This window comes from Saccopteryx leptura, chromosome 9 (genome assembly GCF_036850995.1).
Source record: "Saccopteryx leptura isolate mSacLep1 chromosome 9, mSacLep1_pri_phased_curated, whole genome shotgun sequence".
NCBI lineage: Eukaryota > Metazoa > Chordata > Mammalia > Chiroptera > Emballonuridae > Saccopteryx > Saccopteryx leptura.
This window is the reverse complement of record NC_089511.1, coordinates 37,889,472-37,915,448: the sequence shown is the minus strand read 5'-3', so window position 1 is coordinate 37,915,448 and position 25,977 is coordinate 37,889,472. Positions and strand designations below refer to the sequence as shown.

General features: G+C 41.8%; 2 protein-coding genes across 6 annotated transcripts in view; one reads left to right on the top strand and one right to left on the bottom strand.

Moving 5' to 3' along the window:
- CEP89 (centrosomal protein 89) overlaps positions 1 to 25,977 on the bottom strand; it is an 86,082-nt gene that overhangs the window by 15,359 nt on the left and 44,746 nt on the right. For 4 of the 5 annotated variants that reach the window (XM_066349664.1, XM_066349665.1, XM_066349667.1 and 1 more), the window contains 5 exons: positions 22,824 to 22,939; positions 19,103 to 19,283; positions 9,761 to 9,928; positions 8,772 to 8,913; positions 2,491 to 2,580 (listed from right to left, as the gene is read on the bottom strand). In XM_066349664.1, coding sequence (XP_066205761.1) covers positions 2,491 to 2,580; positions 8,772 to 8,913; positions 9,761 to 9,928; positions 19,103 to 19,283; positions 22,824 to 22,939 — 697 coding nt within the window. The remainder of the gene's footprint in view (positions 1 to 2,490; positions 2,581 to 8,771; positions 8,914 to 9,760; positions 9,929 to 19,102; positions 19,284 to 22,823; positions 22,940 to 25,977) is intronic. The other variant, XM_066349666.1, reaches the window with a different exon arrangement.
- LOC136381044 (cytochrome c-like) lies at positions 15,191 to 17,514 on the top strand. The gene is given in 3 exon segments (XM_066349384.1): positions 15,191 to 15,241; positions 16,402 to 16,658; positions 17,472 to 17,514. Coding segments are annotated over 3 exon segments (351 nt in total).

Below are 25,977 nucleotides of genomic sequence, written 5' to 3'. Positions count from 1 at the left end.
GGGACAGGAACTGGGGTGGGGGGCCAGAATGAGCATGCTCGTGTCACCCACAGATGGCAAGAAGCCCCTGAAACAGGCCAAGAGGCTGGATGGGGAGGGTAAGGCACTCGGGCGGAAGCGAAAAGAGGAGCAGAAGGAGCTAGGGGGGCTAAGAGCGAAGGCCGCGGGTCGGCCCTGACCACAGGCGGGATTGAGAAATCTGGCCCAAACTGAGCTGGTCCTTGTGCCTGGGGCAGCGGTGACCCTTGATTCCATTCCTGTTGAACCTCTCTTCCCTGTCAGAACATCACTTCACCTACAGCTAGAATGAAGTGTTGTCTTGGAGCCTGTTCTTCATTTAAAAGTAAACTTTTGTAAAAGTAAAAATAATCATGCAGTGGCTCCTCTCTTTAGTTCTCACACTGTCACTTCAGCCTTAGCTGTGAGGTCAGAGTACACCCAGCCCAGAATCCTGACACAGTGTGTTTGTTCTTCAGTCTTGGCTCTCTCCGGAGTTCTAGACTGCCTGGAATTAAACCAACTTATTTGAAATGGCAAATAAATAAATAAATAAATGAATGAAAATCCAACCAGGGAAAACCCCCGTAATTGCTCTCCATTACTCATCACACTTCTGTGCAGAGTCCTACCATTATAGTGTGGTGTACTTCTTCCAGCCTTTCTGATGCAGAGTGGAGACATTGTTTTGTATACTGCTTTTGATACTGTTGAATTTTTAAAATTGTAAAATATATTATTTCATTAATTCCTCAAAAAGCTATTGAACGTATTAAATACTATGAGCCCCATGCTATTCTAGGTGCTTGGAAGATATCAGTGAACAAAAAAAGAAAAAAAGAAAAAAAATCCCCATCCTTGTGGAACTTATAGTCTGGTCAAGGGAGATAGACAATAACCATTAAACATAATAAATTACATAGCCTGTTAGAAGGTGATAAAGTCTTTGGAAGAAACAATAAAGCAAGGTAATGAGAATCAGGAATGTGAAAGGTAGGTGACCAGCAATTTTAAATAGTCAAGGTATGCCTCATTGGTAAGGTGACATGTGGATATTTAGGGGGAAACGCATAAAATATATATGAACAATTTAATTAATAATAATAAATCCAACAGCATGTGACTATCATCCAAGTGAATACACAGAACATTAACAGAACATTATTAGTATCAGACTTGGAAGTCTCCAAGCATCCCCAACCCTTTGATATAATCAATCTCGTCTTTGCTATAACCATTTCCTTACTTTTTATTTCAAGTTTTACAATCTATGTATACACTCATTTGTGTCAAACTTTTTTTATTCAATATTTATAAAACATGGGAAAAATAAAATCTGTTCATTGTATTGAAACACAGATTTGGGTCTGAAAACTTTTAAGTTAAATTTTGTTTAACTTAAAAAAAATTTTTTTGATTGATTTTAGAGAGGGGAGAGAGAGAGAGAGAAAAAAAAAAAGATGGTGGGAAGGAGCAGGCAGCATCAACTTGTAATAGTTGCTCCTCATATGTGCCTTGACTGACAAGCCCAGGGTTTTGAACCAGTGACTTCAGCACTCCAGGTCAACACTTGATCCACTGTCCACCTCAGGTCAGGCAAATTTTGTTTAACTTTTTAAAAGTCAATAGTTCAGAACTAAACCTTATGTTCCCTAAAATAAAACAAACTCGCAACATATGTTTACATATGTGGATATCTATATTGTTCATTCAATACTATGTGTATTTTACCAGCCAATGTTTGGTTTGCTTTTCTTGGTTTGTTGATTTTCCGACATATCAAATAAAGATCATCAATCTATCCACTTATCAGACCCTTTTAACCATTGTCCTATATCCATGCACTTGAGCCCAGAGGTACTAGGTCTTATTTCCCATGCTTGGAGCTACAAGCCCCCAGAGTCCCTTCCCCTTCATACTCCGTAGGCTCCTTGCTGTCCAGCAAGGCCTCCAGCCTGCTGGTCCTCTTCCTGCCCCTCTCCCTGCCCTCGCCCAAGAGAACGGGTGTGGGTGGTGAGGTTGTGGGAGCATGCTGAGAGACCAGCGTGGAAGGCAGACACTGGTAAGGAGAACGGTGAAGTGTGGGAGGTAGTTAAGATGATGAAAGTTGGTACAATGAAGAGTGGCTTTCTTGGGTAGAGAACTGGGAGGGTGCAATTAGGACCACCCATCAACTGAACTAGGCTTGACTGTAAGGCCTGGGCATCATTAACTTAAGGATATAGCCTGGAAGTTTTTCTGTATCTTTTTTTTTTTTAAAACATCTTCACTGCAGCTTATTGTGCAGATGAACTGAAGTCTGTGTAAGGAGTGGAGCCGCTCCTTCTGGAGGTGCAATTTCTGCAGCGAAGCCCTGGACTGACCGTCTCACCCTGTGGGTGATAAGCGTTATATACATGTGAGTGTATCCCTTCCTTAAACATGGAAGTCTGCACCCAGGAAGCCTCCGTTCCCATTTGAAAAAGGAGTGTTTAAGGCTAAATGACCACTTACCTTGACTTTTTCCTCTAACCTTCCCATGCGAATATTGCCTTTTATAATTTTTTTGAGAACTCCATGTTTTTCGCTTTCTAAACATTTGGCCTGTGGAGGAAGGTAAAAAGAAAAATAGGTGCTCAGTTGGTTTTGTGTGTGTGTGTGTGTGACAGAGACAGAGAGAGAAAGAGAGAGACAGAGAGAGGAACAGACAGACTGGAAGGGAGAGGATGAGAAGCATCAATTCTTTGTTGCGGCTCCTTAGTTTCTGAGTGTAAAGCCAGTAGCCACGGCCACCTTCACAAGTGCCTGGCCCGTGCAGGTTCACATTTGATTCGGACAGATGATAATGAAACAAGAGAGCCAAGAACTGGTGGGCCATTACCTTTAATCCTAGCTTGCACCCGGCCGGCAAGTAATACACACAGTGGGAAAACACTTCCCTTTCCATTCAGGGCTCCCAAAGCCACTGACTCATTCGAGTTTCCTAGAATCAAAGGTTTGTGCCTCACCAGCCTTATTCACCTCTGTTCCCCATCTCCTTCTCCCGTGCACAAACTGGCTTCTCCTTCAGCATTCAGCCATCTTGGCTGCTTCTCTCCTCCACGTGGCCTTTCTCTGCTCTCCTCTCTCTGCTCTCACCGAGAGAGAGCAAGCTCCCAATCTGTCCCATTTTATAGTGTAGAAATCAAAACCTTTAATCCAATATACAAACAAGAAAGTCTCTGATACAAAGTCAGGGTAGAAAAGGCTTAGTCTTAAAACTAAGCCTTAGCGCCTGACCTCTGGTGGCGCAGTGGATAAAGCATTGATCTGGGAACACTGAGGTTGCCGGTTCAAAACCCTGCACTTGTCTGGTCAAGGCATATATGGGAGTTGATGCTTCCTGCTCCTCCCCTCTTTCTCTCTCTCTCTCTCTCTCTCTCTCCCTCCCTCCCTCCCTCCCTCCCTCCTCTCTAAAATGAATAAATAAAAAAATAAAAAATAAAAAGAAATATAGTTTAAAAAACAAACAAACCACTAAGCCTTAGGGAATAACAACCCTGCCTGCTTACAGCCTGTCCCCCACACCCAATGCAAACTATAAGCAAGCAAACCTATATATATTTACAAACTTATTTGACCAACACTCAGTGAGATACCCCTTGTATCTTAAATTATTGAAATTGGCATCTTAATTTCTAATCCAGCCTTTTGGATGGGTTTTCTATGTGACTTGTGCCTTGATGGGGGGGGGGGGGGCGGCGGCTACAGTAGACCGAGTACCGAGTAACCCCTTGCTCAAGCCAGCTGGTGAGCTTTGCTCAAATCAGATGAACCTGCACTCAAACTGGTGACCTCAGGGTTTTGAACCTGGGTCCTCCGTGTCCCAGTCCGACGCTCCATCCACTGCGCCACCGCCTGGTCAGGCTGGGTGCTCAGTTTTACAGAAAATAATAAAAGAATAAGAAGTTGTGCAAAGAGTATTACTACTCACAAGGGATCTCCATGGCCACTTGGCCCAACCCCTCCTGCCCCCCACCTGGACTCCTACTCCCTGTGTGAGGGCTGTGGGCACAACTTGGGCCAACAGCTGAGGAGGGGCAAGGAACAGCATGCTGGGAGTCCCTCCTGGGCACACACGGGACAAGGGGAATGGGAGAGGTTGTAAGGACCTCTGGCATGTTTCTCTATTCCGATGGACTATACCATTCCTTTAATCATATCCTAGGAGTAAGTGCCAAGATGCAAATAACTTTAACTTGACTTATTTGAATAATTACAAAATCAAGGATAACTTAATAGATGGACAAGGCTGTTCTCCAAACAATTGTGACAGGCAGTGTTTCCAAGATGGATGTCATTTGAAGCTGGATGATTTAGATTAATATCTACATGGGACATGAACTACTATGCACTATAAATGAACTATTTCAAATGGTAAAAAAAAAAAAATGGTAAAAGTGAGCATTTCTTCTAAAGTAGGCTAATAGTGGCAATTTGATTATCAGAAAGGAAAAGTAACACAAAGACAGTTAAATAACTTGCCACAAGTCACATAGAAAACCCATCCAAAAGGCTGCATTAGAAATTAAGATGCCAATTTCAATCATTTAAGATACAAGGGGTATCTCACAAGGTCCCAGACACCAGAAAGGAGTAAGGTGGGGCACACGGCCCACACTCCAGGACAACGCAGGAGCCAGGACCCTGCCAGACCCGCACTGGGAGGGCCGGCCATGCGGCTCCCAGCGGGAAAGACCCTGTAGGGCTGAGGGGACAGCGTGTCTCCTCACAGCGGGCTGAGGAGGGGGTGAGAGCAGCTTCCCTGCTTCTGAGGGGTCTGAGGACTCTAAACTCGGGCCTGGCTTTCAGGCCATAATAACAAAGGTCAGGACAGGGGGAGAAAACACATTTCATTAACAGTCAAATTTGTGACGTTTAAGTATTTGAACACACAGTATGTGGCCTCCATTTATATTTCTGTTCTGGGGTGGACCTAAGGGGGACCACTTGAGGGTCAGAGAAGATCCCAACTTCATCATGGAAGCCTGGGATGTGCTCCGGGCCACAGGCATCAGCATCCTGGAGGAACCTCTGTGTCCCACCCTGCAGACAAGAGGGTTTTGTCTTTGCCGTGGCAATGGCCCATGGCAGCTGGGGCCCCCTGAATGCTTGCTGGCAGCGTGTGTTTTTCATCAGGTCTCTGTCTGCCTCTTAGATACACCAGTGAGTGAGCCCAGGGGGTGAAGCATACGGGGAAGCAGGTGCTCAGTGCTGCTTCAGCTGGTGCCAGAGGTCAGCACTTGGGCGGGGACAATGACTTCTTAGGAGAAGGACCACTGGGTCAGGAGGTCTGCATGCTTTTAAGGATCCTCCCATGCTGTCAAATGGCTTCTAAAAGACTCAGGGAAGGACTTAGAAATCACCAGTAATGTATAAATAGGCTTACCACGCTTTACCAGCAACTATTATAATTTTAAAAGATTTTTTTTTTCTAACATCAAAGTACAGAATGATATTTCAAGACTGGCTAAATTAGCATTTCTTTTATCATAAGTAAAGATAAGTATTTTCCCCCAAGAGATGGATACTATCTTTTTTTCTCCTTTCTTTCTTTCTTTCTTTCTTTCTTTCTTTCTTTCTTTCTTTCTTTCTTTCTTTCTTTCTTTCTTTCTTCTTTCTTTCTTTCTTTCTCTTTCTCTCTTTCCTTCCTTCCTTCCTTCCTTCCTTCCTTCCTTCCTTCCTTCCTTCCTTCCTCCCTCCCTCCCTCCCTCCCTCCCTCCCTCCCTCCCTCCCTCCCTCCCTCCCTCCCTCCCTCCCTCCCTCCCTTCCTTCCTTCCTTCCTTCCTTCCTTCCTTCCTTCCTTCTTCAGCATTCCAGGTTGATGCACTACCCACTGCACCATCACAGGTCAGGCTATATTTCTTTTCTTTTCTTTTCTTTTTTTTTTTTTTGTGTGTGTGGCAGAGACAGAGTCAGAGAGAGGGACAGACAGACAGGAAGGGAGAGAGATGAGAAACATCAATTCTTCATTGGGGCTCCTTAGTTGTTCATTGATTGATTTCTCATATGTGCCTTGACCAGGGGGCTACAGCAGACCAAGTGACCCCTTGCTTGAGCCAGTGACCTTGGGCTCAAGCTGGTGAGCCTTGCTCAAACCAGATGAGCCCGCACTCAAACTGGCGACCTCAGGGTCTCAAACCTGGGTCCTCCATATCCCAGTCTAATGCTCTATCCACTGCGCCACTGCCTGGTCAGGCTATATTTCTTCTTATATAAATAATGGCTAAAACCTACATACATTTTCCTATGAAGGAACTTAATATCTTTTTGGCAAATGGGGGGGGTAAGCCTGTGACATACCCTAAGAGACTCCACACCTCATTCACCTGGAGCAGGGCTGAGTCATTTCCAAGTTTGCCAATTTCTGACTCTCTCAGGAAGCTCTTCTGTAATGACATCCATTACACTTATTTCTGATCCTACCCACCAATATTGCTTAAATAAACATGTTTTAATGTACATAAACAATACATGTTCAATGTAAAAAAAATCATAACATGCAGATAAGTAAAACCATTTAAAAGTTTTCTTGTAATTCTACGATTTTAAAAATCTCTTGTAATTCCACCACTTGGTATCTAACTCACTGTGACATTCTGCAGTAAATCCTATCAGACTTTTCTCAATGCATGTAGCTTGGCACTGCATCTCTCTTCTTTTACCGTACAATCTATAGTAGATATCTTTGAAAATCAATGTGGTGATCACAGGGGTCATGTCCATGGCATCATTCTTGCTGGCTAGATAGAGCTCTACCTTCTAGGGACACAAATAATATACTCACGCCCCTTCCTTGGGACTGGTGCTGTGAGAACAACGTAAACTGAATATCACTGTCCTTTCATCTGTGTCCTTAGGATGAACTCTATTTAACTTGTCTGTGAGTCTTATGCTTCATCTTCAAACAGGGAATACATTAAGTTAGCTCTACAGAGAGAATATAAAGGTCATCTGCGTGTGTAATCAACTCCTGAGGACACTGTTCCTATGACTTGAATGGACTAATTCCTTTGGTTTACCTTCTAAAATATCATTTGCCATTATTTGAAAGTTATTATTTGAGTTGCCCCAAATGGCAAAATAAAAAACTCATTAGCCCGAATGGCTAGGGCATAGGAATATCTGTATTACAAAAATAGCAAGTATGTTAGCATTTAAATCTTTAGCAATCTAAATCTGTAAGTTTCAAAGTGAGAGATGATAATTGAATTGAATTTTAAGCCAAGCATAATTTTTTAGTCAAAGTCAAAGGGTTATTTGCCCTTTAAAAATGTTTTTCTCCAATGGTTGAAAGATAAAATTTTGGAGAATTTGGCCAAGACATGGAAACAACCAAGGTGTCCTTCAATAAAGGATTGGATAAAGAAGATGTGGTGCATATATACAATGGAATACTATTCAGCCATAAGAAATGATGACATATTGCCATTTAAAACAACATGGATGGGCCTTGAGAACATTATACTGAGTGAATTAAGTAAATCCGGAAAAGCGAAGAACTGTATGATTTCACACATAGGTGGGACATAAAACTGAGACTCATGGACACGGATAAAAGTGAAGTGGCAAACAGGGGAGGAGGGTGTGGGGGAGGGGGATTTGGAGGAAAGGGTGTAAAGAGGGACAAATAAGGTGACAGAAGATGATTTGACTTTGGGTGATGGGTATACAACATAATCAACAGTTCAAATGCTATAGAAATGTTTACCTGGGCCCTGGCCGGTTGGCTTAGCGGTAGAGCATCGGCCTGGCATGCGGGGGACCCGGGTTCGATTCCCGGCCAGGGCACATAGGGGAAGCGCCCATTTGCTTCTCCACCCCCATCCCCTCCTTCCTCTCTGTCTCTCTCTTCCCCTCCCGCAGCCAAGGCTCCATTGGAGCAAGGACGGCCAGGGCGCTGGGGATGGCTCCTTGGCCTCTGCCCCAGGTGCTAGAGTGGCTCTGGTCGCGACAGAGCGATGCCCCGGAGGGGCAGAGCATCGCCCCCTGGTAGGCAGAGCGTCGCCCCTGGTGGGCGTGCCGGGTGGATCCCGGTGGGGCGCATGCGGGAGTCTGTCTGACTGTCTCTCCCCGTTTCCAGCTTCAGAAAAATACAAAAAAAAAAAAAGAAAAAGAAATGTTTACCTGAAATCTATGACTCTTATTGATCAATGTTGCCCTGTTAAAATTAATTTTCTAAATAAAATTTATTAAAATAAAAATAAAGAAATTTTAAAAGATGAAACTGTTTATGGATAATTTTCTTTAAGAAAAATACTCCTAGCCTGACCAGGCAGTGGCGCAGTGGGTAGAACGTAGGACTGGGATGCAGAGGACCCAGGTTTGAAACCTTGAGGTCACTGGCTTGAGCGTGGGATCATCTGGCTTGAGTGCAGGCTCACCAGCTTGAGCGAGGGGTCACTGGCTTGAGCGTGGGTTCATAGACATGACCTCATGGTCGCTGGCTTGAGCCCAAAGGTTGCTGGCTTGAAGCCCAAGGTCACTGGTTTGAGCCCAAGTTCGCTAGCTTGAGTCCTGACTCGAGCAAGGGGTCACTCAGTCGCTGTAGTTCCCCGGTCAAGGCACATATGACAAAGCAATCAATGAACAACAAGGTGCCACAATGAAGAATTGTTCTCATCTCTCTCCGTTCCTGTCTGTCTGCCCCTATCTATCCCTCTCTGTCTCTGTCACAAAAATAATAGTAATAATATTCCTAAAATTATGGTTGCTTATTAACTTGCAATGTACTTGAAGTGACTAAGGAAACTTACCAAATATCTAAGATTGTCACGTTCCTGAGTTACGTTCTCTGCCAGGCCCAAAAGGTTTGCCAGGTCTTGGTGGGCAGACATTTCATTCTGTGTGGCTTTCTCCATCTGCCTTTTGAAACTGTCAATTTTTTTCAGAGATCTCCTAAAGAGTTGCCCCAAATGGCAAAATAAAAAACTCATTAGCCTGAATGGCTAGGGCATAGGAATATCTGTATTACAAAAATAGCAAGTATGTTAGCATTTAAATGTTATATCTTTAGCAATCTAAATCTGTAAGTTTCAAAGTGAGAGATGATAATTGAATTGAATTTTAAGCCAAGCATAATTTTTTACTCAAAGTCAAGCCAATAGAAGTCACAAAATGTTTTAACACAATTAAGAGGCTAATCATGTATTATTCTATTAAATTTTTGGCTGGTGTTCTAAAAGATACTTTTGAACAGAAATCTAGTAGCCCCAAAGTAGACTTTTAGGAAATAGTAGAGAACTTCTAGAAGTTTCAGAGTTTTAGGGTCATGATTATAACTGTCAAGAGTATATAAACTACAGACTAGAAAAATGTTGGTTAATGTTAGTCTATAGAAAAGCTTTTACTGTACTTGTATTTTGAGATGCAATAATGTCAATTATTCTTTTATATACTTCTCACAAAAATTAGGGGATATTTCAAAATGAATATGAAGCAATAAAAAAGAAGCATTTGATTTTTTTTTTTTTTTTTTATTAAACAAGAACACCAGAAAAGCAAACGAGAAGTCAAAGAAAGTTGTTTGGTTTTGCAAATGAGATGCAAAACCAACTTTTATTTCATTGGTGAAAATGCACTATGCAAAAGGCTGAATGTACTGGAGTATCTGCATGTTCCTTGATCCCCTAATTTTTGTGCACAGTATATTTACAGCCAATATTAGAAAAAGAAAAGAAGTTTTTCAATTGTCTTTTTTTAACTTAAAAAAAAAAAAAACGCTTAAGAAAAAACGTATAAAAACCTATTTATTTTCTGTGCCCTTTGGAGGTCAGCTTCCAGCGCTTTGTTTCTGGCCTCCAGATTGTTCTTCTCTAACAGCAGGCTCTTTTTCTGCATTTGCAGGACTGCCAACTTTTCCATCAACTCTTCCATTTCAGCCATTTCTTTCTCTTCTTCCTTCTGCAACTGGCTGATGGATGAAAACATCACAGGCTTGTGTCCAGTACACGGAGGCTACAATGAGGCAGCCACTTGCCAGACGTGATAAATAGCCCAGCCCTCCAACCCCGAGGGTCATTTGAGGCCTCTGCCCAGTGTCTCCCTGCCCAGCCCTTGTAGTGCCTGGGCTGGAGCTCCTACAGGACAGGAGAAAGGACGCTTCTTTGATGGTTGTGATCTAACCCCTTTTTTTTGCCCACAATTTTTTGCTTATGTCTGTGCATATATACTTGTTTATACCCTACACCTAACAGAAAGAATTTGACAGCTCAATTTTTTGCATAGTTATAATTGTTCCTCCTCAAATTCTAATGCTAAAACAAATTTTTTATCATACTAAAGTAAATGTATGTTTTTATGATAAAAGAACAAGGAGGGCATACAATTTCTATATATAATTCTAGCAAAATGATGCTCAAGAAAAGAGCTATTTCTTCATCGGTTGTCTCGGCCAGTTTTCATGTAACAACCAGGACTGAACAGGTGGGGCCATGCACACAGAGACTGCCCAACATCCTGAGAGATGGGGGTCTCTCTGGTACAAGGTGGGGTTTACTTCTGCCTTGCTGGCTGGAGAAGGAGCCTCTGGCTGCACGCGTTTGGGGTCTGCCTCACTTGTCATACACGTTCAGTGATTTCAGCCTAGGTTGGCTCCCTAACACCCAGGCAGAATTTTCCAGAGAGTTCGCATTGCTTTCTATTGATAGTTATTTATTGTAGTTAGTCAAAGGGCAGAGGACATACCTGGACAAAAACCATAGAACTGAGGTTTAAATTAAACATCTTTCAATTTATCTTTTTCCTTCTGTCTTTTGTTTTGATTTTAGAATTTTATTTTAAAAGTATTTTTTGCCAAAGTAATACACTTACCTGGTACCAAATCAACCAGCAAAAAACCAGTTCACAATGTAGAGCAATCAGACAATAAGATATGCCGGGAAAGTACCAATGGGTGTGTACGGCCACGTTAGAGGGCAGTATCTAAAGAATGCACTTACTCTGTGGCTCAACAATGCCACCCTTGGAATGCAGTTAGGGGAAACTTTGATGACACATATAAGAAAGTTTACTGTGGCACTGCTTAATGGAACAAACTTAATAATTTAAACTTCCATCAATAGGCTAAGTAAAATACAGTATTTCAAATGATCAAATATCATTATGCAGCAGTTAAAAAGAATAGATTCCATATTTCAACATGCAAATATGTTTTAAATATTGAGTGCAAAAGGTCAAGATACTAAAAGCATGAATTCATTTATGTAAACTTAAAACACACCAAAATTACTATATGTTATTCATGAAAACATATAAAAGAAATTGATTGGAAATATAATCCCAAATTTATGATAGTTGTTGCTTTTGGGAAGCAGGGGTGAGGGATGGGACAAAGGACAGTGGTTAAAAGGTGCTTTAGCCATATTTCTTTTTTTTTTTTTTTGTATTTTTCTGAAGCTGGAAACGGGGAGAGACAGTCAGATAGACTCCCGCATGCGCCCGACCGGGATCCACCCGGCACGCCCACCAGGGGCGACGCTCTGCCCACCAGGGGGCGATGCTCTGCCGCGACCAGAGCCACTCTAGCGCCTGGGGCAGAGGCCAAGGAGCCATCCCCAGTGCCCGGGCCATCTTTGCTCCAATGGAGCCTTGGCTGCGGAAGGGGAAGAGAGAGACAGAGAGGAAGGAGGGGGGGGTGGAGAAGCAAATGGGTGCTTCTCCTATGTGCCCTGGCCGGGAGTCGAACCCGGGTCCCCGCACACCAGGCCAACGCTCTACCACTGAGCCAACCGGCCAGGGCCCAAACCTGGTTTTTTTGAACAGCAGCTTGGATGTGGTCACATTGCAGAGGGTAGCATGTGGGAGAGGCTGCATACTTGCCATGTGCAGCAGGAATACATAACAGTGTGTGACTTTAAGGTTGGCTTGTCAATTTTAACTCAAAAACATGTAAAGTCCAGAATTCAATGAACTATCATTTCATTGAATAAACTGTTGAATTGATTAATGATAAAAGGTGAAAGAAGAATGTTGAAAATACAAAGACTTCTGCTTGCAGCCAAGAGAATTAAGGAGATCAGATTTATTCTTCAGCTAGAAAACCAGGCACAACATAAAAAACAACAGCTTTCAGACTTTGGACAATTGGCAAAGCAGAACTGTGACCTCTGGGAGAAGGAAGTAACAATGTGAGTACTACAATCGCTCCCGTTTACTGTCAGGCCACAGGGAGGGAAAAGCCAACCAGAACACAGGGCACTTGCTGAGCTGAGGAGTCAGAGATCAGAGATGAGACAGACCAAGGCAGCTAGAACTGTGCGGCAGAGAGCAAATAGTTTCACAGAGAGAAGAAGGGCTCCGGAGATCTTTGGGAGGGTCCCCACAAGTCTTTGTCTCAGTACGAATCCTTACCCGTGAGATGAAACTGTCCGCGGGCTTAGCAAAGAACTGACAAAACAAATAGGCAGAAAATTCCTGACATTCACAAAGAACTGGAAAGAGTACAGAAGCCCAACAGGCAGAGTGGAAAGACCTTACAATGAAAGCGACATTAGAGAGAGCCCTCAGAGGCTATTATTAGCAGTGGGGCCAAACTAGCCTTAGACTAGAGGTTGCTTTGGCCTTCCCTACTAGAGCGAGCTTTAAAAGAATCCAATTATTCTGTACTAATTTAAGTGTACACCAGGAAAAAAATTTTTTTAATAAATATAATTTACTATTTATTGAGCATCTACCATGTATGAGCTGCTTTAAAATTATTTGACAATTTTCTCAAGCGTAGCACTTTTAGAAATCAACCTCTAGTGCAATTTTAAATATTTATTTTTATTTTATTTTTTTATTTGAATTTTTTGGGGTACAGGTTTCGAGTGTATAATTCAATAAATCATCTGCACACTCCATCATGTTCCTGTCAACCCAAGCAAAGTTTCTTTCTGTCCCTAAAAAGTCTCCTTCTGTCCCCCTTTGCCCATCTCCATCTACCCCCAGCCCCTTTTCCCTCTGGTGGTCACCACACTGTTGTCTGTGTCTATGTGTTATATATATATATATGTATGATATATATATATATATCATACATATATATATAACACATAGAAATATATATAATAAATATATATATATAAGAAATATATATAAGAAATATATATATATTTCTTGCTTAATCCCTCACCTTCTCTCATCCAGTCCCCCAACCGTGATAGATGTCAGTCTGTTCCATGTACCTATGCCTCTCAGAACAAAATCCACTGCCACTTAAAGCAATGCTATAAATCTAGCACCCACCAACACAAAATCTACCATATTCAGCATTCAAGCAAGCATGGCAATAAGCAACAAAATATGATCCAAGTAAGAGGAAAATTATCAATAGAACAGACTCAGAAGTAAGAGAGATAATGGCATTGGCAAACAGAAGTTTTTAACAGCTACAATAGGCCCTGGCCAGTTGGCTTAGTGGTAGAGCGTCAGCTTGGCCTATGGACATCCTGGATTCGATTCCCAGTCAGGGCACACAGGAGAAGTGGTCATCTGTTTCTCCATCCCTCCCCCCTCTTCCTTTCCCGCAGCCATGGCTCGGCTGGAGCAAGCTGGCGCTGAGGATGGCTCCAGGGCCTCGCCTTGGGCACTAAAGTAGCTCAGTTGCTGAGCAACAGAGCAACAGCACCAGATAGATAGAGCATCTCCCAGTAGGGAACTTGCCCACTGTATCCTGGTCAGGGCACATGTGGGAGTCTGTCTCTCTGCCTCCCAGCTTCTCACTTATTTCTTCCTTGAGTATTTTTAAAGCTCTTTGGTAAAACTAATTAAGCCTGTAGTTTTCTTCAAGGGAAGATCTTTGGATTTAATTTCTTTAATTATTAAAAGAATATTCAGTTATTCTTTTTGTTCTTGAGTCAGTTTTGACGTTATTTTTGGCAATTTTGTCTTTATTTTAAAATGTGTCGGTATGAACTTATTTCTAGGCGCACACAAATTTAAACATCTATGTGGTGGATCAAATCTTTTATCTCTATGAATCGATCCCCTTTGTTAAACAGTATTTTTTTTTTTTGTATTTTTCTGAAGCTGGAAACGGGGAGAGACAGTCAGACAGACTCCCGCATGCGCCCGACCAGGATCCACCCGGCACGCCCACCAGGGGCGACGCTCTGCCCACCAGGGGGCGATGCTCTGCTCCTCCAGGGCGTCGCTCTGCCGCGACCAGAGCCACTCTAGCGCCTGGGGCAGAGGCCAAGGAGCCATCCCCAGCGCCTGGATCATCTTTGCTCCAATGGAGCCTTGGCTGCGGGAGGGGAAAAGAGAGACAGAGAGGAAGGAGTGGGGGGTGGAGAAGCAAATGGGCGCTTCTCCTATGTGCCCTGGCCGGAAATCGAACCCGGGTCCCCCGCACGCCAGGCCGACGCTCTACCGCTGAGCCAACCAGCCAGGGCCCCTTTTGAATTTTTAAATACTTCCTATACTCATATCTAAGGGGCTATTAGAATTTATGGTTATGACACATACCAGCAAAGCAGTGGGTATTTGAGGAAAATAAAATAATAAAGGCCCTGGCCATATAGCTCAGTTGGTTAGAGCATCATCCCAATATGCCAAGGTTGTGGGTTTGATCCCTGGTCAAGACACATATGAGAATCAACCAATGAATACATAAATGAGTGGAACAACAAGATGATATTTCTCTCTTTATTTCCCCCTCCCTTCCTCTCTCTCTAAAAACCAATTTAAATTCTTTAAAAAATAATAATAAAGATGAACATGACTTCAAAAGTTTTTTTCCTACTGAAATGAGAAAGTCAAGTACAGGCCTGGTCCAGACAGCATATTAACAGTATACTCAAAACATTGGGTCCCAGTAATTGCAATCATCAGTATTTATTGAAGCACCTAGCTAAGTACTTCATATGCACTAACTCATTTATTTTCCAATGTTAATCATCTTAAGCTGAAAGCTTCAATTTAAAATTTTATTTCCCTCTCATTACAAAAGTAATATGCATTCATGATAGAACACTTTGAAAATATTAAAACACCAAGAAGAAAAGTTATACACTGTGATGTTTAATTTTACGTGTCATCTTGACTAGGTTATAGTGCCCAGTTGTCTGAGTAAACACTAGTTAGATGTTGCTGTGAAAGTGTTTTGTAGATGAGATTAACATCTCCAATCAACTGACTTTAAAGGCCGCTGCCTGATAGCGTGGGTGGGCCTCATCCATTCAACTGAGAACCTATGAGCAAAAACCAAGGTTTCCCAAAGAAGAAGGAATTCTGCCTCAAGGCGGTAACACAGAAATCCTGAGTTTCCAGCCCACTGGACTGGCCTATAGATTTTGGATTTTCTAGCCTCCACAACTGCATGAACCAAGTCCTTAAAATTAAACTTTCTTGCTCTCTCTCCAAATATATGTTCTCTTTCTCTCTCCAAATAGATGTCCTCTATCTATCCTATTAGTTGTCTCTCTAGAGAACCGACTACTGATATACCCATAATTTCTACTAATATTTTTCCATTTCTTCCAATCATTTCTCTATGTACTTATGGTATATACAATTTATACACACACACACACACACACACACACACACACACACACACAGAGACATAGCTCATATTTTATTGTGCTTTGTTTTACTGTACTTCACAGATATTGCATTTTTTACAAATTGAAGATAACACCCACTGACAAAAAGATTGCAACTTGCTTTACTGTGACACTCACTTTATGGTGACACTTACTTTACTGAGGTGGTCTGGAACTGAATGGACCTGTGATATCTACAAGGTATGCCTATCTATATAAAATTATATGCCTGACCAGGTGATGGTGCAGTGGGTAGACCATCGGACTGGGACGCAGAAGACCCAGGTTCAAAACCCTGAGGTCACTGGTTTGAGTGCAGGCTCATCTGGCTTGAGCCCAAGGTCGCTGGCTTGAGCAAGGGGTTACTGGCTCAGCTGGAGCCTCCAGTCAGGGCACATATGAGAAAGCAATCAATGAACAACAAAGGTGGCACAACGAAGAACTGATGCTTCTCATCTCTCTCCCTTCCTGTCTTTCTGTCCCTATCTGTCCCTCTCTCTCTCTCTCTCTGTCATACACACACAAAAATTATACATATGCAGACACAGACATCCACATAGGCACACACAGCATGATCAACTCATCTCAGCTGGGCTAGGACTTTCCTAGTTTTAACCCTAAAATTGCCACAGCCTGAGAAACCCCTCAATGCCATACAACTGGGATAATTGGTCAACTTAACACACACACACACACACACACACACAAACACACACATTTTTCTTTTTAAATACAATTGTGATCATTCTTTACATCCTTTTTATACTCTAATCTCTTCATTTAAAAATATATATATTGTGGTGAGAGAGCCAAATGTCTGGCTTTCAAGTGGGAATCTCTGTTTCATGAGTAATGAAAGCATGATTTAAAAATGGGCAAGAAGACTTTTGTTCAGAAGTGTGCACAGTGCCATACTGTGCCAAAGGGAGGCAAGCACAAGACTGGGCCAGATCTCCATGGTTGATCTGGGTGAAAGACAGTCAGACCTAACAACAGCAAAGACCTCACCCAGGGAGAAAAGACACTGATGGAGTGTTTGGGGAGTCCCAGGAAGTACATCCCTGGAATAAAAATAATCTTTGCTGACATTAAGAAGAAGGCACACAAAGCTGCAAAGTATAGAATTGTGACAACAATTCCAGTGCCATGCGGACTTTTCCTGGATGTGGACTTTTTCTGGACTCCTGCTCCTTGTGATAGCTCCTAACAGACTGAACTGGGGTTGGTTGCATTTGCAGGGATCTGGAATGGTGTTGGTGTCAACTTGCACTTGGTGAACATGTTAAGGACACTACTCTTTTATGGATTCTTGTTGTATTGGCCAAGAGTTTGCTTAAAGGCTTTAATCACAGTAAAAAAAAAAAAAAAAAAAAAAAAAAAAAAAAATATATATATATATATATATATATATATATATATATATATATATATATATATTTGACTGGATAAAGAAGATGTGGCACATATACACTATGGTATACTACTCAGCCATAAGAAATGATGACATTGGATCATCTACAACAAAATGGTGGGATCTTGATAACATTATACAGAGTGAAATAAGTAAATCAGAAAAAACCAAGAACTGCATGATTTCATACATTGGTGGGACATAAAAATGAGACTAAGAGGCATGGACAAGAGTGTGGTGGTTATAGGGGGAGAGGGAAGGAGAGATAGGGAGAGGGGGAGGGGGAGGGGCACAAAGAAAACTAGATAGAAGGTGACGGAGGACAATCTCTCTTTGGGTGATGGGTACGCAACATAATTGAATGACAAAATAACCTGGACATGTTTTCTTTGAATATATGTACCCTGATTTATTGATGTCACTCCATTAAAATTAATAAAATTTATGTATTAAAAAAAAAAGAAGGCACATGAGAAAAAAAAGAAGAAGAAGAAAGAGAAGAATAAGAAGATATAAAGGGAAGACTTGATAGCTTATCTCAAAAAAGCAACTAATGAGTAATAGTTGCCTTATTTAATACAAACAAAAATGTGTCATGACTTTTTTTTTTTTTTTTTTTACAGAGACAGAGAGAGAGTCAGAGAGAGATAGACAGACAGGAATGGAGAGGTGAGAAGCATCAATCATTAGTTTTTCGTTGCGACTTGTGACACCTTATTTGTTCATTGATTGCTTTCTCATATGTGCCCTGACCGCGGGCCTTCAGCAGACCAAGTAACCCCTTGCTCGAGCCAGCGACCTTGGGTCCAAGCTGGTGAGCTTTTGCTCAAACCAGATGAGCCCATGCTCAAGCTGGTGACCTCGGGGTCTCGAACCTGGGTCCTTGGCATCCCAGTCCGACGCTCTATCCACTGCGCCACCGCCTGGTCAGGCTCATGACTTTTTTTTTTTTATTAATTTTAAAGAGAGGAGACGAGAGAGAGAGAGAGAGAGAGAGAGAGAGAGAGAGAGAGAAAGAAGGGAGGGAGGGAGGAAGGAGCAGAAAGCATCAACTCCCACATGTGCCTTGACCAGAGAAGCCCGGGGTTCTGAACCGCCGACCTCAGCGTTCCAAGTTGATGCTTCTACCCACTGAGCCACCACAGGTCAGGCTCATGACTTTTTTTATGTGTACCATATTTAAATTGATCTCTTATACCAGAATTCAGATTATGAGTGGCTGATAGAATGTTTCTTTGGACAATCCTGACTTACATAAGATTGGCTTGTGGTTAAATGAATACATATTATTAGCTTTTTGAAACCTGAAAATAATTTTTGGTTCAGCAAGTGCTATTACTATTTTCTGCTTCTAAAGATACAAATTAGACATGATGAATTATGTTCAACTTTTCACAGAGGCAGTGAATCTCATCTAAAACCTGCAGGATATTGATTTCATATTTAGATGTATGTAACTGGTTATGTTAATATATTTAAATTTGGGAAATCCCTTCACTGTCTCATAGCACAGCAAGACTCGCCTGTGTCTGGAGCTGTGTTCACTAGCCCACTAAAGGTGAGGGATGAAGATAAGCTGGCAATGTCCACTTTATCGTTTTGGTCTTAACTAGGTTGATTTAATTAAAATCCCAGAGTACCTAAAATATGCCTTTTACTTAATGAAAGGCATTTTTGTGTAGTTTATGTATAGTATCAAATAAAAAATATTTAGCATTATAGGCTATTTTCCCATGTGATAAATAATCTTTCGTGACATTACTTTTAATGGCTATGTTATATTCCATCTTATGGTGGCATCCTTTCTACTGGATATCTGGCTTCCAGGGTAGTCCTTTAAATTATCTTTGGCTCTAAAATCAATAAAGGCTAGAACAGTAGAGAAAAAAAATCATCCAAAAATACATACAAAGTGCAGAAGTGTAACCCTCAGCAGCAGCCATATTCTAATTTAGTAAAGTATTTACTATTCTCAGACTCAGAGACCTGTGCTTGTGTAGCTAAATTACTCAGAAAGAGACTCTGAAAAAGATGGAACAAAAGATTAAAGAACAAAACAAAATAAAAAGACAGGGCTATCTCTCTCCACTCTGCCTATAACAACATGCACGGTGATGCATTAACACTTGACCAGACGTTAAACCCTTACCTTTGTAGTTCACTTACAATCGAAGTATGAACGTTCATTGCTATTTTGCCATTCAACTGTGTTTTCAGTTCTTGGCATTCGGTACTTAGAATTTCCAGTTGCTCCTTGCTTTTCATTAGCTCCTTTTCCTGGCTCTGTGTTTTAGTCTCCAGAAACATTAGTTGTTTAGTCAGTTTAGAAACTGAAAAATGAAAGAGATGGGTAAAGATTTAGTACAGGACACTTAACAACACATGAGTATTGATTACTAGGTAATACTAATGTGAGCTAGCTTATAAAAAACTGCTCTTTTAAAAATCTTTTGGAGATTTATAAATTAATACCAAAGGCCTTGTACTTAGAAATTTCTGTCCCTATATTAAGTATTCACTAAATATAAACTCTCTTATTGAGGTTCAATATCTTGATAAAATTCTTAAATATACAATATTTAATAAGACATGATTCTAGTCTTAAGGAACTTTCTAAAGACTGAAGCCTAAGTCACATGCAGGTATTCAAGCATATACATCATGATGTTGTACCTAAACGTTTTCAAGGACATCAAATATGGCCAAATGAAACCAAGGGTCCTAACTGAATGTATGATTTTGACTTACTATAGAATCCCAGTACTCTATTCAGTTTCGTCTCAGCATGCTCAAGCCTCAGCCCTTTCCCTTGCTAGTCATTAACCCCCTGAACCAGCCAGAAACACCAGCCACACCTTGACGAAGGGTCACAAGGTATGGGTTTCCAGTAAGCTAAAGATAACGACATGGCCTAAGTTGTATTTAAGCTCGTGAGTTCTTAAGCAGAATGATCTCTGGCCATGTCCTCATGAAATCACCCCAAAGCTGACCTCAAGACCTAAAATTATGATTTACTAACCTTACCTCACTCTTGATCAATGAGCAAGACCCATGACCCAAATCCCTTTGACACTGGTGACAACCGGTGATTTTGCTTTATAAAACCCCTTGCCTGTAAAGCATCAAATTTGGGCTCTTGAGCATTAGCTTCCCATTTTCCAGGATGGTGCCATTCATAATAAAAAAACAGCCAATGTTTTTCCACTGCAGTTTTCAGTGTCTAGTGTTTGGCCATGCTAGTGTTCGGTGGATGAGCTCTTTCTGTTCAGTTACACAAACTAAGGCCCAAATTATCATTTTTCTTCCCTTTTCTCATTAAGTTTTTATGTTTTACGTCCTGTATTTAAAGTAAATCATAAAGACTTCAGTCTACGTGATACAGTAGTATGTAATAATAACATACTTCCTGGGCATCTGTTGAAACTAGTCCATATAAGTAATTACAGCATAAAACTTTAAACCCTTCTATTCCATAAAAACATTTAGTTGATCAAATGAATAGCTGTTGCCGGGAAATTGAAAACATAGGTGACTGAATCATATAGGCCAATAGGTGGGCCTGCCCCACATGACCAGGAGAATCATCATACCCGTTTAGATCTGCTATATTTGAGAAAATTAAGCTTAGTAAATGTGAAATTAATTTTCTCTGTCATCTCTAATCCTGATAACACAGACAGGAGGCTCAACAACACTCTCTCCTCTCCCCCACTAATAACACCAGAGTAAGAAGGGCACATACCTACTTCTGTGCCACACAATGACTAGGGAGTGGGGGAGAAACCCCTGTCGGGCTCTTGGAGAGATGCTCTGACTTCTAAACATGCCCTGGCTATCTGGAGAAGGAAAGCGCTAGCCTAGTCGCCTCAGTGGTAGTTAACTCTTCCACGGTGTGGAGGTGGGACGGGTTCAATAATCAGGTGCAGGAAGGAAAATAAAGGAGGGGTTACATTTGCTAATGCAAGACAGCTTGTATTTCATCTCCTGTCCTATGTTCTTCTTCACTGGAAAAGAAGAATCAGTAAAGCAAAAGGAAAAAAAATGCTACCATTTTGTGTTCATAGATTTTGGTTTTAATGAAAGTGGAAGAATGACTCAATCTGGCCCACTTCCTAGCCCACTGTTATATGCGGTGAGGCTCCCAGGGACAGGGAGTGACACACAAGGAGAGGGGCGCTCATGCAGTACCTGAGAGATTTAGCCTCCAACAGCACCCACAGCTCTGAAGGAAGGGCAAGAGTACAGAGAAACTGTTTAGAGACCAAATCGTTCCACTTATTTACTCATTCGACAAATATTCAGGTACAGAGTCTTGTGTTGTTTCAAATATTCATGCCACACAATTCTTCCCATTTACATGGTGCTATTTCCCTTAAAACCACTTCTGCTGAGTCTAAAGTGTCACCTACAATTGATTTACAAAATATCTAGAATAATGAAAGCGACACTGTGGAGGCTAGGAGAAAGCAATCATGCGTTATGGGTAATGGCTGAATATGTTAACAAACAGCTGCACTTCAGTAAAGAAAAATATATTCTAAAAGACATGACTTTCTTTATTTTCAATTTGAAGGGACTGCACAAAAATTAATTCAAAATGGATCAAAGACCTAAATATAAATGGATCAAAGACCTAAATATAAATTCTATGAAACAATAAATTACATAGAAGAAAATATAGGTATTAAACTCATAGACCTTGGCTGTAGAGAACAATTTATAAATTTGACCCCAAAGGCAAAGAAAGTAAAGGCAAAAATAAATGAATGGGACTTTATCAAAATAAAAAGCTTCTGCACAGCAAAAGAAACTGACAACAAAATAAACAGGCAGCCAACTAAATGGGAGATGATATTTGCAAAAAACAGCTCTGATGAGGGGTTAATATCCAAAATATATAAAAAACTCACAAGGCTCAGCAACAAACAAGCAAACAATCTAGCTAAAAAATGGGGAGAGGACCTGAACAGACACTTCTTTCAAGAAGACATACCAACAGCCAAGAGAAAAAATGCTCATCTTCACTAGCTATTTGAGAAATGCAAATCAAAACCATAATGAGATACCACTTCACAGCTGTTAGATTGGTTATTATCAACAAGACAGGTAAATCCTCATTCACTACTGGTGGGAATGTAAACTAGTACAACCATTATGGAAAAAAGTATAATAGTTTCTCAAAAAATTAAGAATAGAACTATCATATGACCCGGTAATCCCTTTACTGGGTATCTATCTAAAAAACTCAAAAACATTAGTACATGAAGACACATGCACCCCCATGTTCATCACAGCATTATTCACAGTGGCCAAAACATGGAAACAAACAAAATGTCCCTCAATAGAGGATTGGATAAAGAAGATATGGTACATACATAAATGTAATACTATTCAGCCATAAGAAATGATGACATAGTGACATTTACGACAACATGGATGGACCTTAATAACATTATACTGAGTGAAATAAGTAAATCAGAAAAAGCAAAGAACTATATGATTCCATACATAGGTGGGATATAAAACTGAGACTCATGGACATAGATAAAAGTGAAGTGGTTACCAGGGGGAGGAGTAAGTGGGGGAGGGAGAATTGGGGGAAGGAGGTAAGGAGGGAGAAATATAAGATGATGAAAAATGACTTGACTTTGAGTGATGGGTACACAACATAATTAACAGTTCAAATGCTATAGAAATGTTTACCTGAAACGTATGTACTCTTATTGATCAATGTTACTCCATTAACTATAATTTTCTAAATAAAAGTTTTTAAAAATCTTGAATGGGGGACTCTGTCAGAGAGGGATACAAATGTAAAATGACAGAAGAACACGACAGCACCGCCATCAGTCACTGGGGAGAGAGCTCACCTTCCTGCAGACGCTCCTGGTGGGTGTCCTTGGCTTTTCTCTGCTGAATCTTCAACTGCTCTATTAACAGCTTGTTTTCTTCTAAAACCAGTTCTGCCTGAGCCTGAAGCTGATGCCTACAATTGATTTACAAAATGAAATACTGCCATTCAGGTGCTGAATGATTACAGAGACACTCTGAGTCTAAAAGAAAGTAATTGATGTTGTAGGGCATGCATATCTGGACTTGTTTTAATGTTAAACATGTTATTTTATTTATTTATTTTTTGCATTTTTCTGAAGCTGGAAACAGGGAGAGACAGTCAGACAGACTCCCGCATGCGCCCGACCAGGATCCACCCGGCACGCCCACCATGGGGCCACGCTCTGCCCACCAGGGGGCGATGCTCTGCCCATCCTAGGCGTCGCCATGTTGCGACCAGAGCCACTCTAGCGCCTGAGGCAGAGGCCACAGAGCCATCCCCAGCGCCCGGGCCATCTTTGCTCCAATGGAGCCTTGGCTGCGGGAGGGGAAGAGAGAGACAGAGAGGAAGGCGCGGCGGAGGGGTGGAGAAGCAAATGGGCGCTTCTCCTGTGTGCCCTGGCCGGGAATCGAACCCGGGTCCTCCGCACGCTAGGCCGACGCTCTACCGCTGAGCCAACCGGCCAGGGCTATTGTTAAACATGTTATTGACACATTAATCTTACCATGTGCATTAAGTTAGGAGACAGGACAATAACGAAGTTTGAATTATAAACTTCTTAGTAACTTTTTAAAATGTAAAATTTCAAACATATATAAAAGTAGAAATAACAGAACAATAAACTCCTATGTGTACAACATCCGGCTTGAAAAATTATCAAATGGCCAATCTTGTTTCATCTACATAAACCTCCAATCCCCAAACCCACTGGATTATTTTGAAGCCAGTATGAAATATTTTTAAAGAATTTAGAAAGTTCACATTTTAATTTAAAAATACTCACTTGTGACCAGCAGCATATTTGCTCAAAATCAATAGCTTTGTTAAAAACCCTTTGAACAGTTCCTTAAACTGTATTGAGACTCCTCAGTCTAACTTCACCGCAAGCAAACCCTTTTCTTATAGATGGTGGGAAGTAAATCCCAGCCTAGCTCAGCCTTCATGGTTACCAATTGCAATTAGAATGAGCTGAAAGGGTCTGACCTGTGGTGGCGCAGTGGATAAAGTATTGACCTGGAATGCTGAGGCTGCTGGTTTGAAACCCTGGGGTTGCCCCGTCAAGACTCATATACTATGAATTGATGCTACCTGTGCCCTGTCCCATTTTCTCTCCTCTCTCAAAAGATAAAATACTTTAGAATCAGCTTAAAGAACCTTACAGATCTGGATAAATGTTTACCATCCAAAGCACACTGTAAACCAGTAAATCATCTCAGTTTTCCACATTAAAAAATGAGGTGGTGCTTGATCAGGCAGTGGCTTAGTGGATGGAGCGTCAGCCTGGGATGCTGAAGACCCAGGTTTGAAACCCTGAGGTTGCTGGCTTGAGCACAGGCTCATCCAGTTGGAGTGCGAGGTTGCCAGCTTGAGTGTGGGATCGTGGACATGACTTCATCATCACTGGCCTGAGCTAAAGGTCGCTGGCTTAAGCAAGGGGTCACTGGCTCAGCTGGAGCCCCCCCCCCCCCATCAAGGCATGTATCAGAAAGCAATCAATGGACAACTAAGGTGCCATAACTAGGAGTTGATGCTTCTCATCTCCCTTCCTGTTTGTCTGTCCCTCTCTCTGTCTCTCTCACTCACTCACTAAAAAAATAAAATAAATAAAATAAAATGAGGTGGAGGAAGGAGAAAAAAGATGAAAGCAATCAAGCTGTAATAGTGATAACTGAATCTGGAGTGTCCCTGCCAGCTACCCACACCCACAGGCAGAGCGGCCATCTGTCCAGGAAGGGAGCTCTCCCAGGAGTCAGCTCCAGCCTCCTCGTCCCTGCCTGGCACAGAGCATCTCCACCTCGTGTTTTACATTCTGGACTTCCTTAGAAGACTAAGTTTCCTCCTCCCTCCCTCCTTCTTTCCTTCCCTACCCCCCTTCTTTCTTTTTATTTATTTATTTTATTTTTGTGAGAGGAGGGGAGGCAGAGACAGACTCCCCATGTGCCCCTATCGGGATCCACCCTGCAGGCCCTCTAAGGGGCGTCCCTTCTTTCTTTTTTAAATGAAAGGGATCCCCTGTTCCTACTAAAGAAATGAAAACTTCAGATTTAGTTTAGCACTCCTTCCCACTTTATAGGCAACGAAACCAAGCTTGAGGTTATCCGACTGGTCAGGGGAGTTAGGAAGAGAAGCTGCAGCCCAGTTCACTGAACCTCATTTGAAACTGAGGGGAAAGCTTCTACTAAAAGGGGAAGTCAGTGTGTCTGAGGGTCTGGCGGGGACATACTGTACTTCACATCTGTGCAGGTAGAGAGAGCAGCTGCCAGAGGTGCAGGGAAGGGCAGGACTGTAAGGAGCTTCAGGAGAGAGATGCTCCGGGGGACCCCGGGGGCTCCGCCCCCAGCTGGAGGCGGTCAATCCCAAGGAAGCGGAAGCTGGTGGGGAGGGGCATGCGCAAGGGCACCGCACACACCTAACAGCTCCCCCAAAGCCCAGGCCACCGCAGAGCAGGGTGCAATTTGAAATGCCAGTAAATTGGGGAACACGACTCATGGATTTGAAAGCCAGATCTGTCTTTCTTCTTTTTATTTTGTTCATTTATATATTTTTATTTTAAGGAAAAGTAACCAGATTTGATTTACAGCTATATACAAGGTTAGAGAAGTTATCTGAAGGTCCAGGCTCTCACCAGGGCTCTTGGAAGCACATGAGGCCCAGTCTAACTGACCCACTTTCCAGCGAGCCACTCAAGGAGGGTTTGAAGGGAGACACACCAGGAAACCTGACAGAAGAAAACCCAGGCTCCGCAAGAGAAGCCACAGTGCACCAGGATGCAAGAGCTGCCCAGGCCAGTCCCAGCGGACACATCACTTACCGCAAAATCTGGGAGAACTGACCTACCAGGAAGAACCTGTTCATTCGATTCCAAATTTCTGAATCTCTTATATGAAAAATATTTAATTTTTTTCCAGTAATGTTGATACACTTTAAGCAAAAAACTTGTATTTGAATAGATTTTGCTTTCTTAGTCTTGC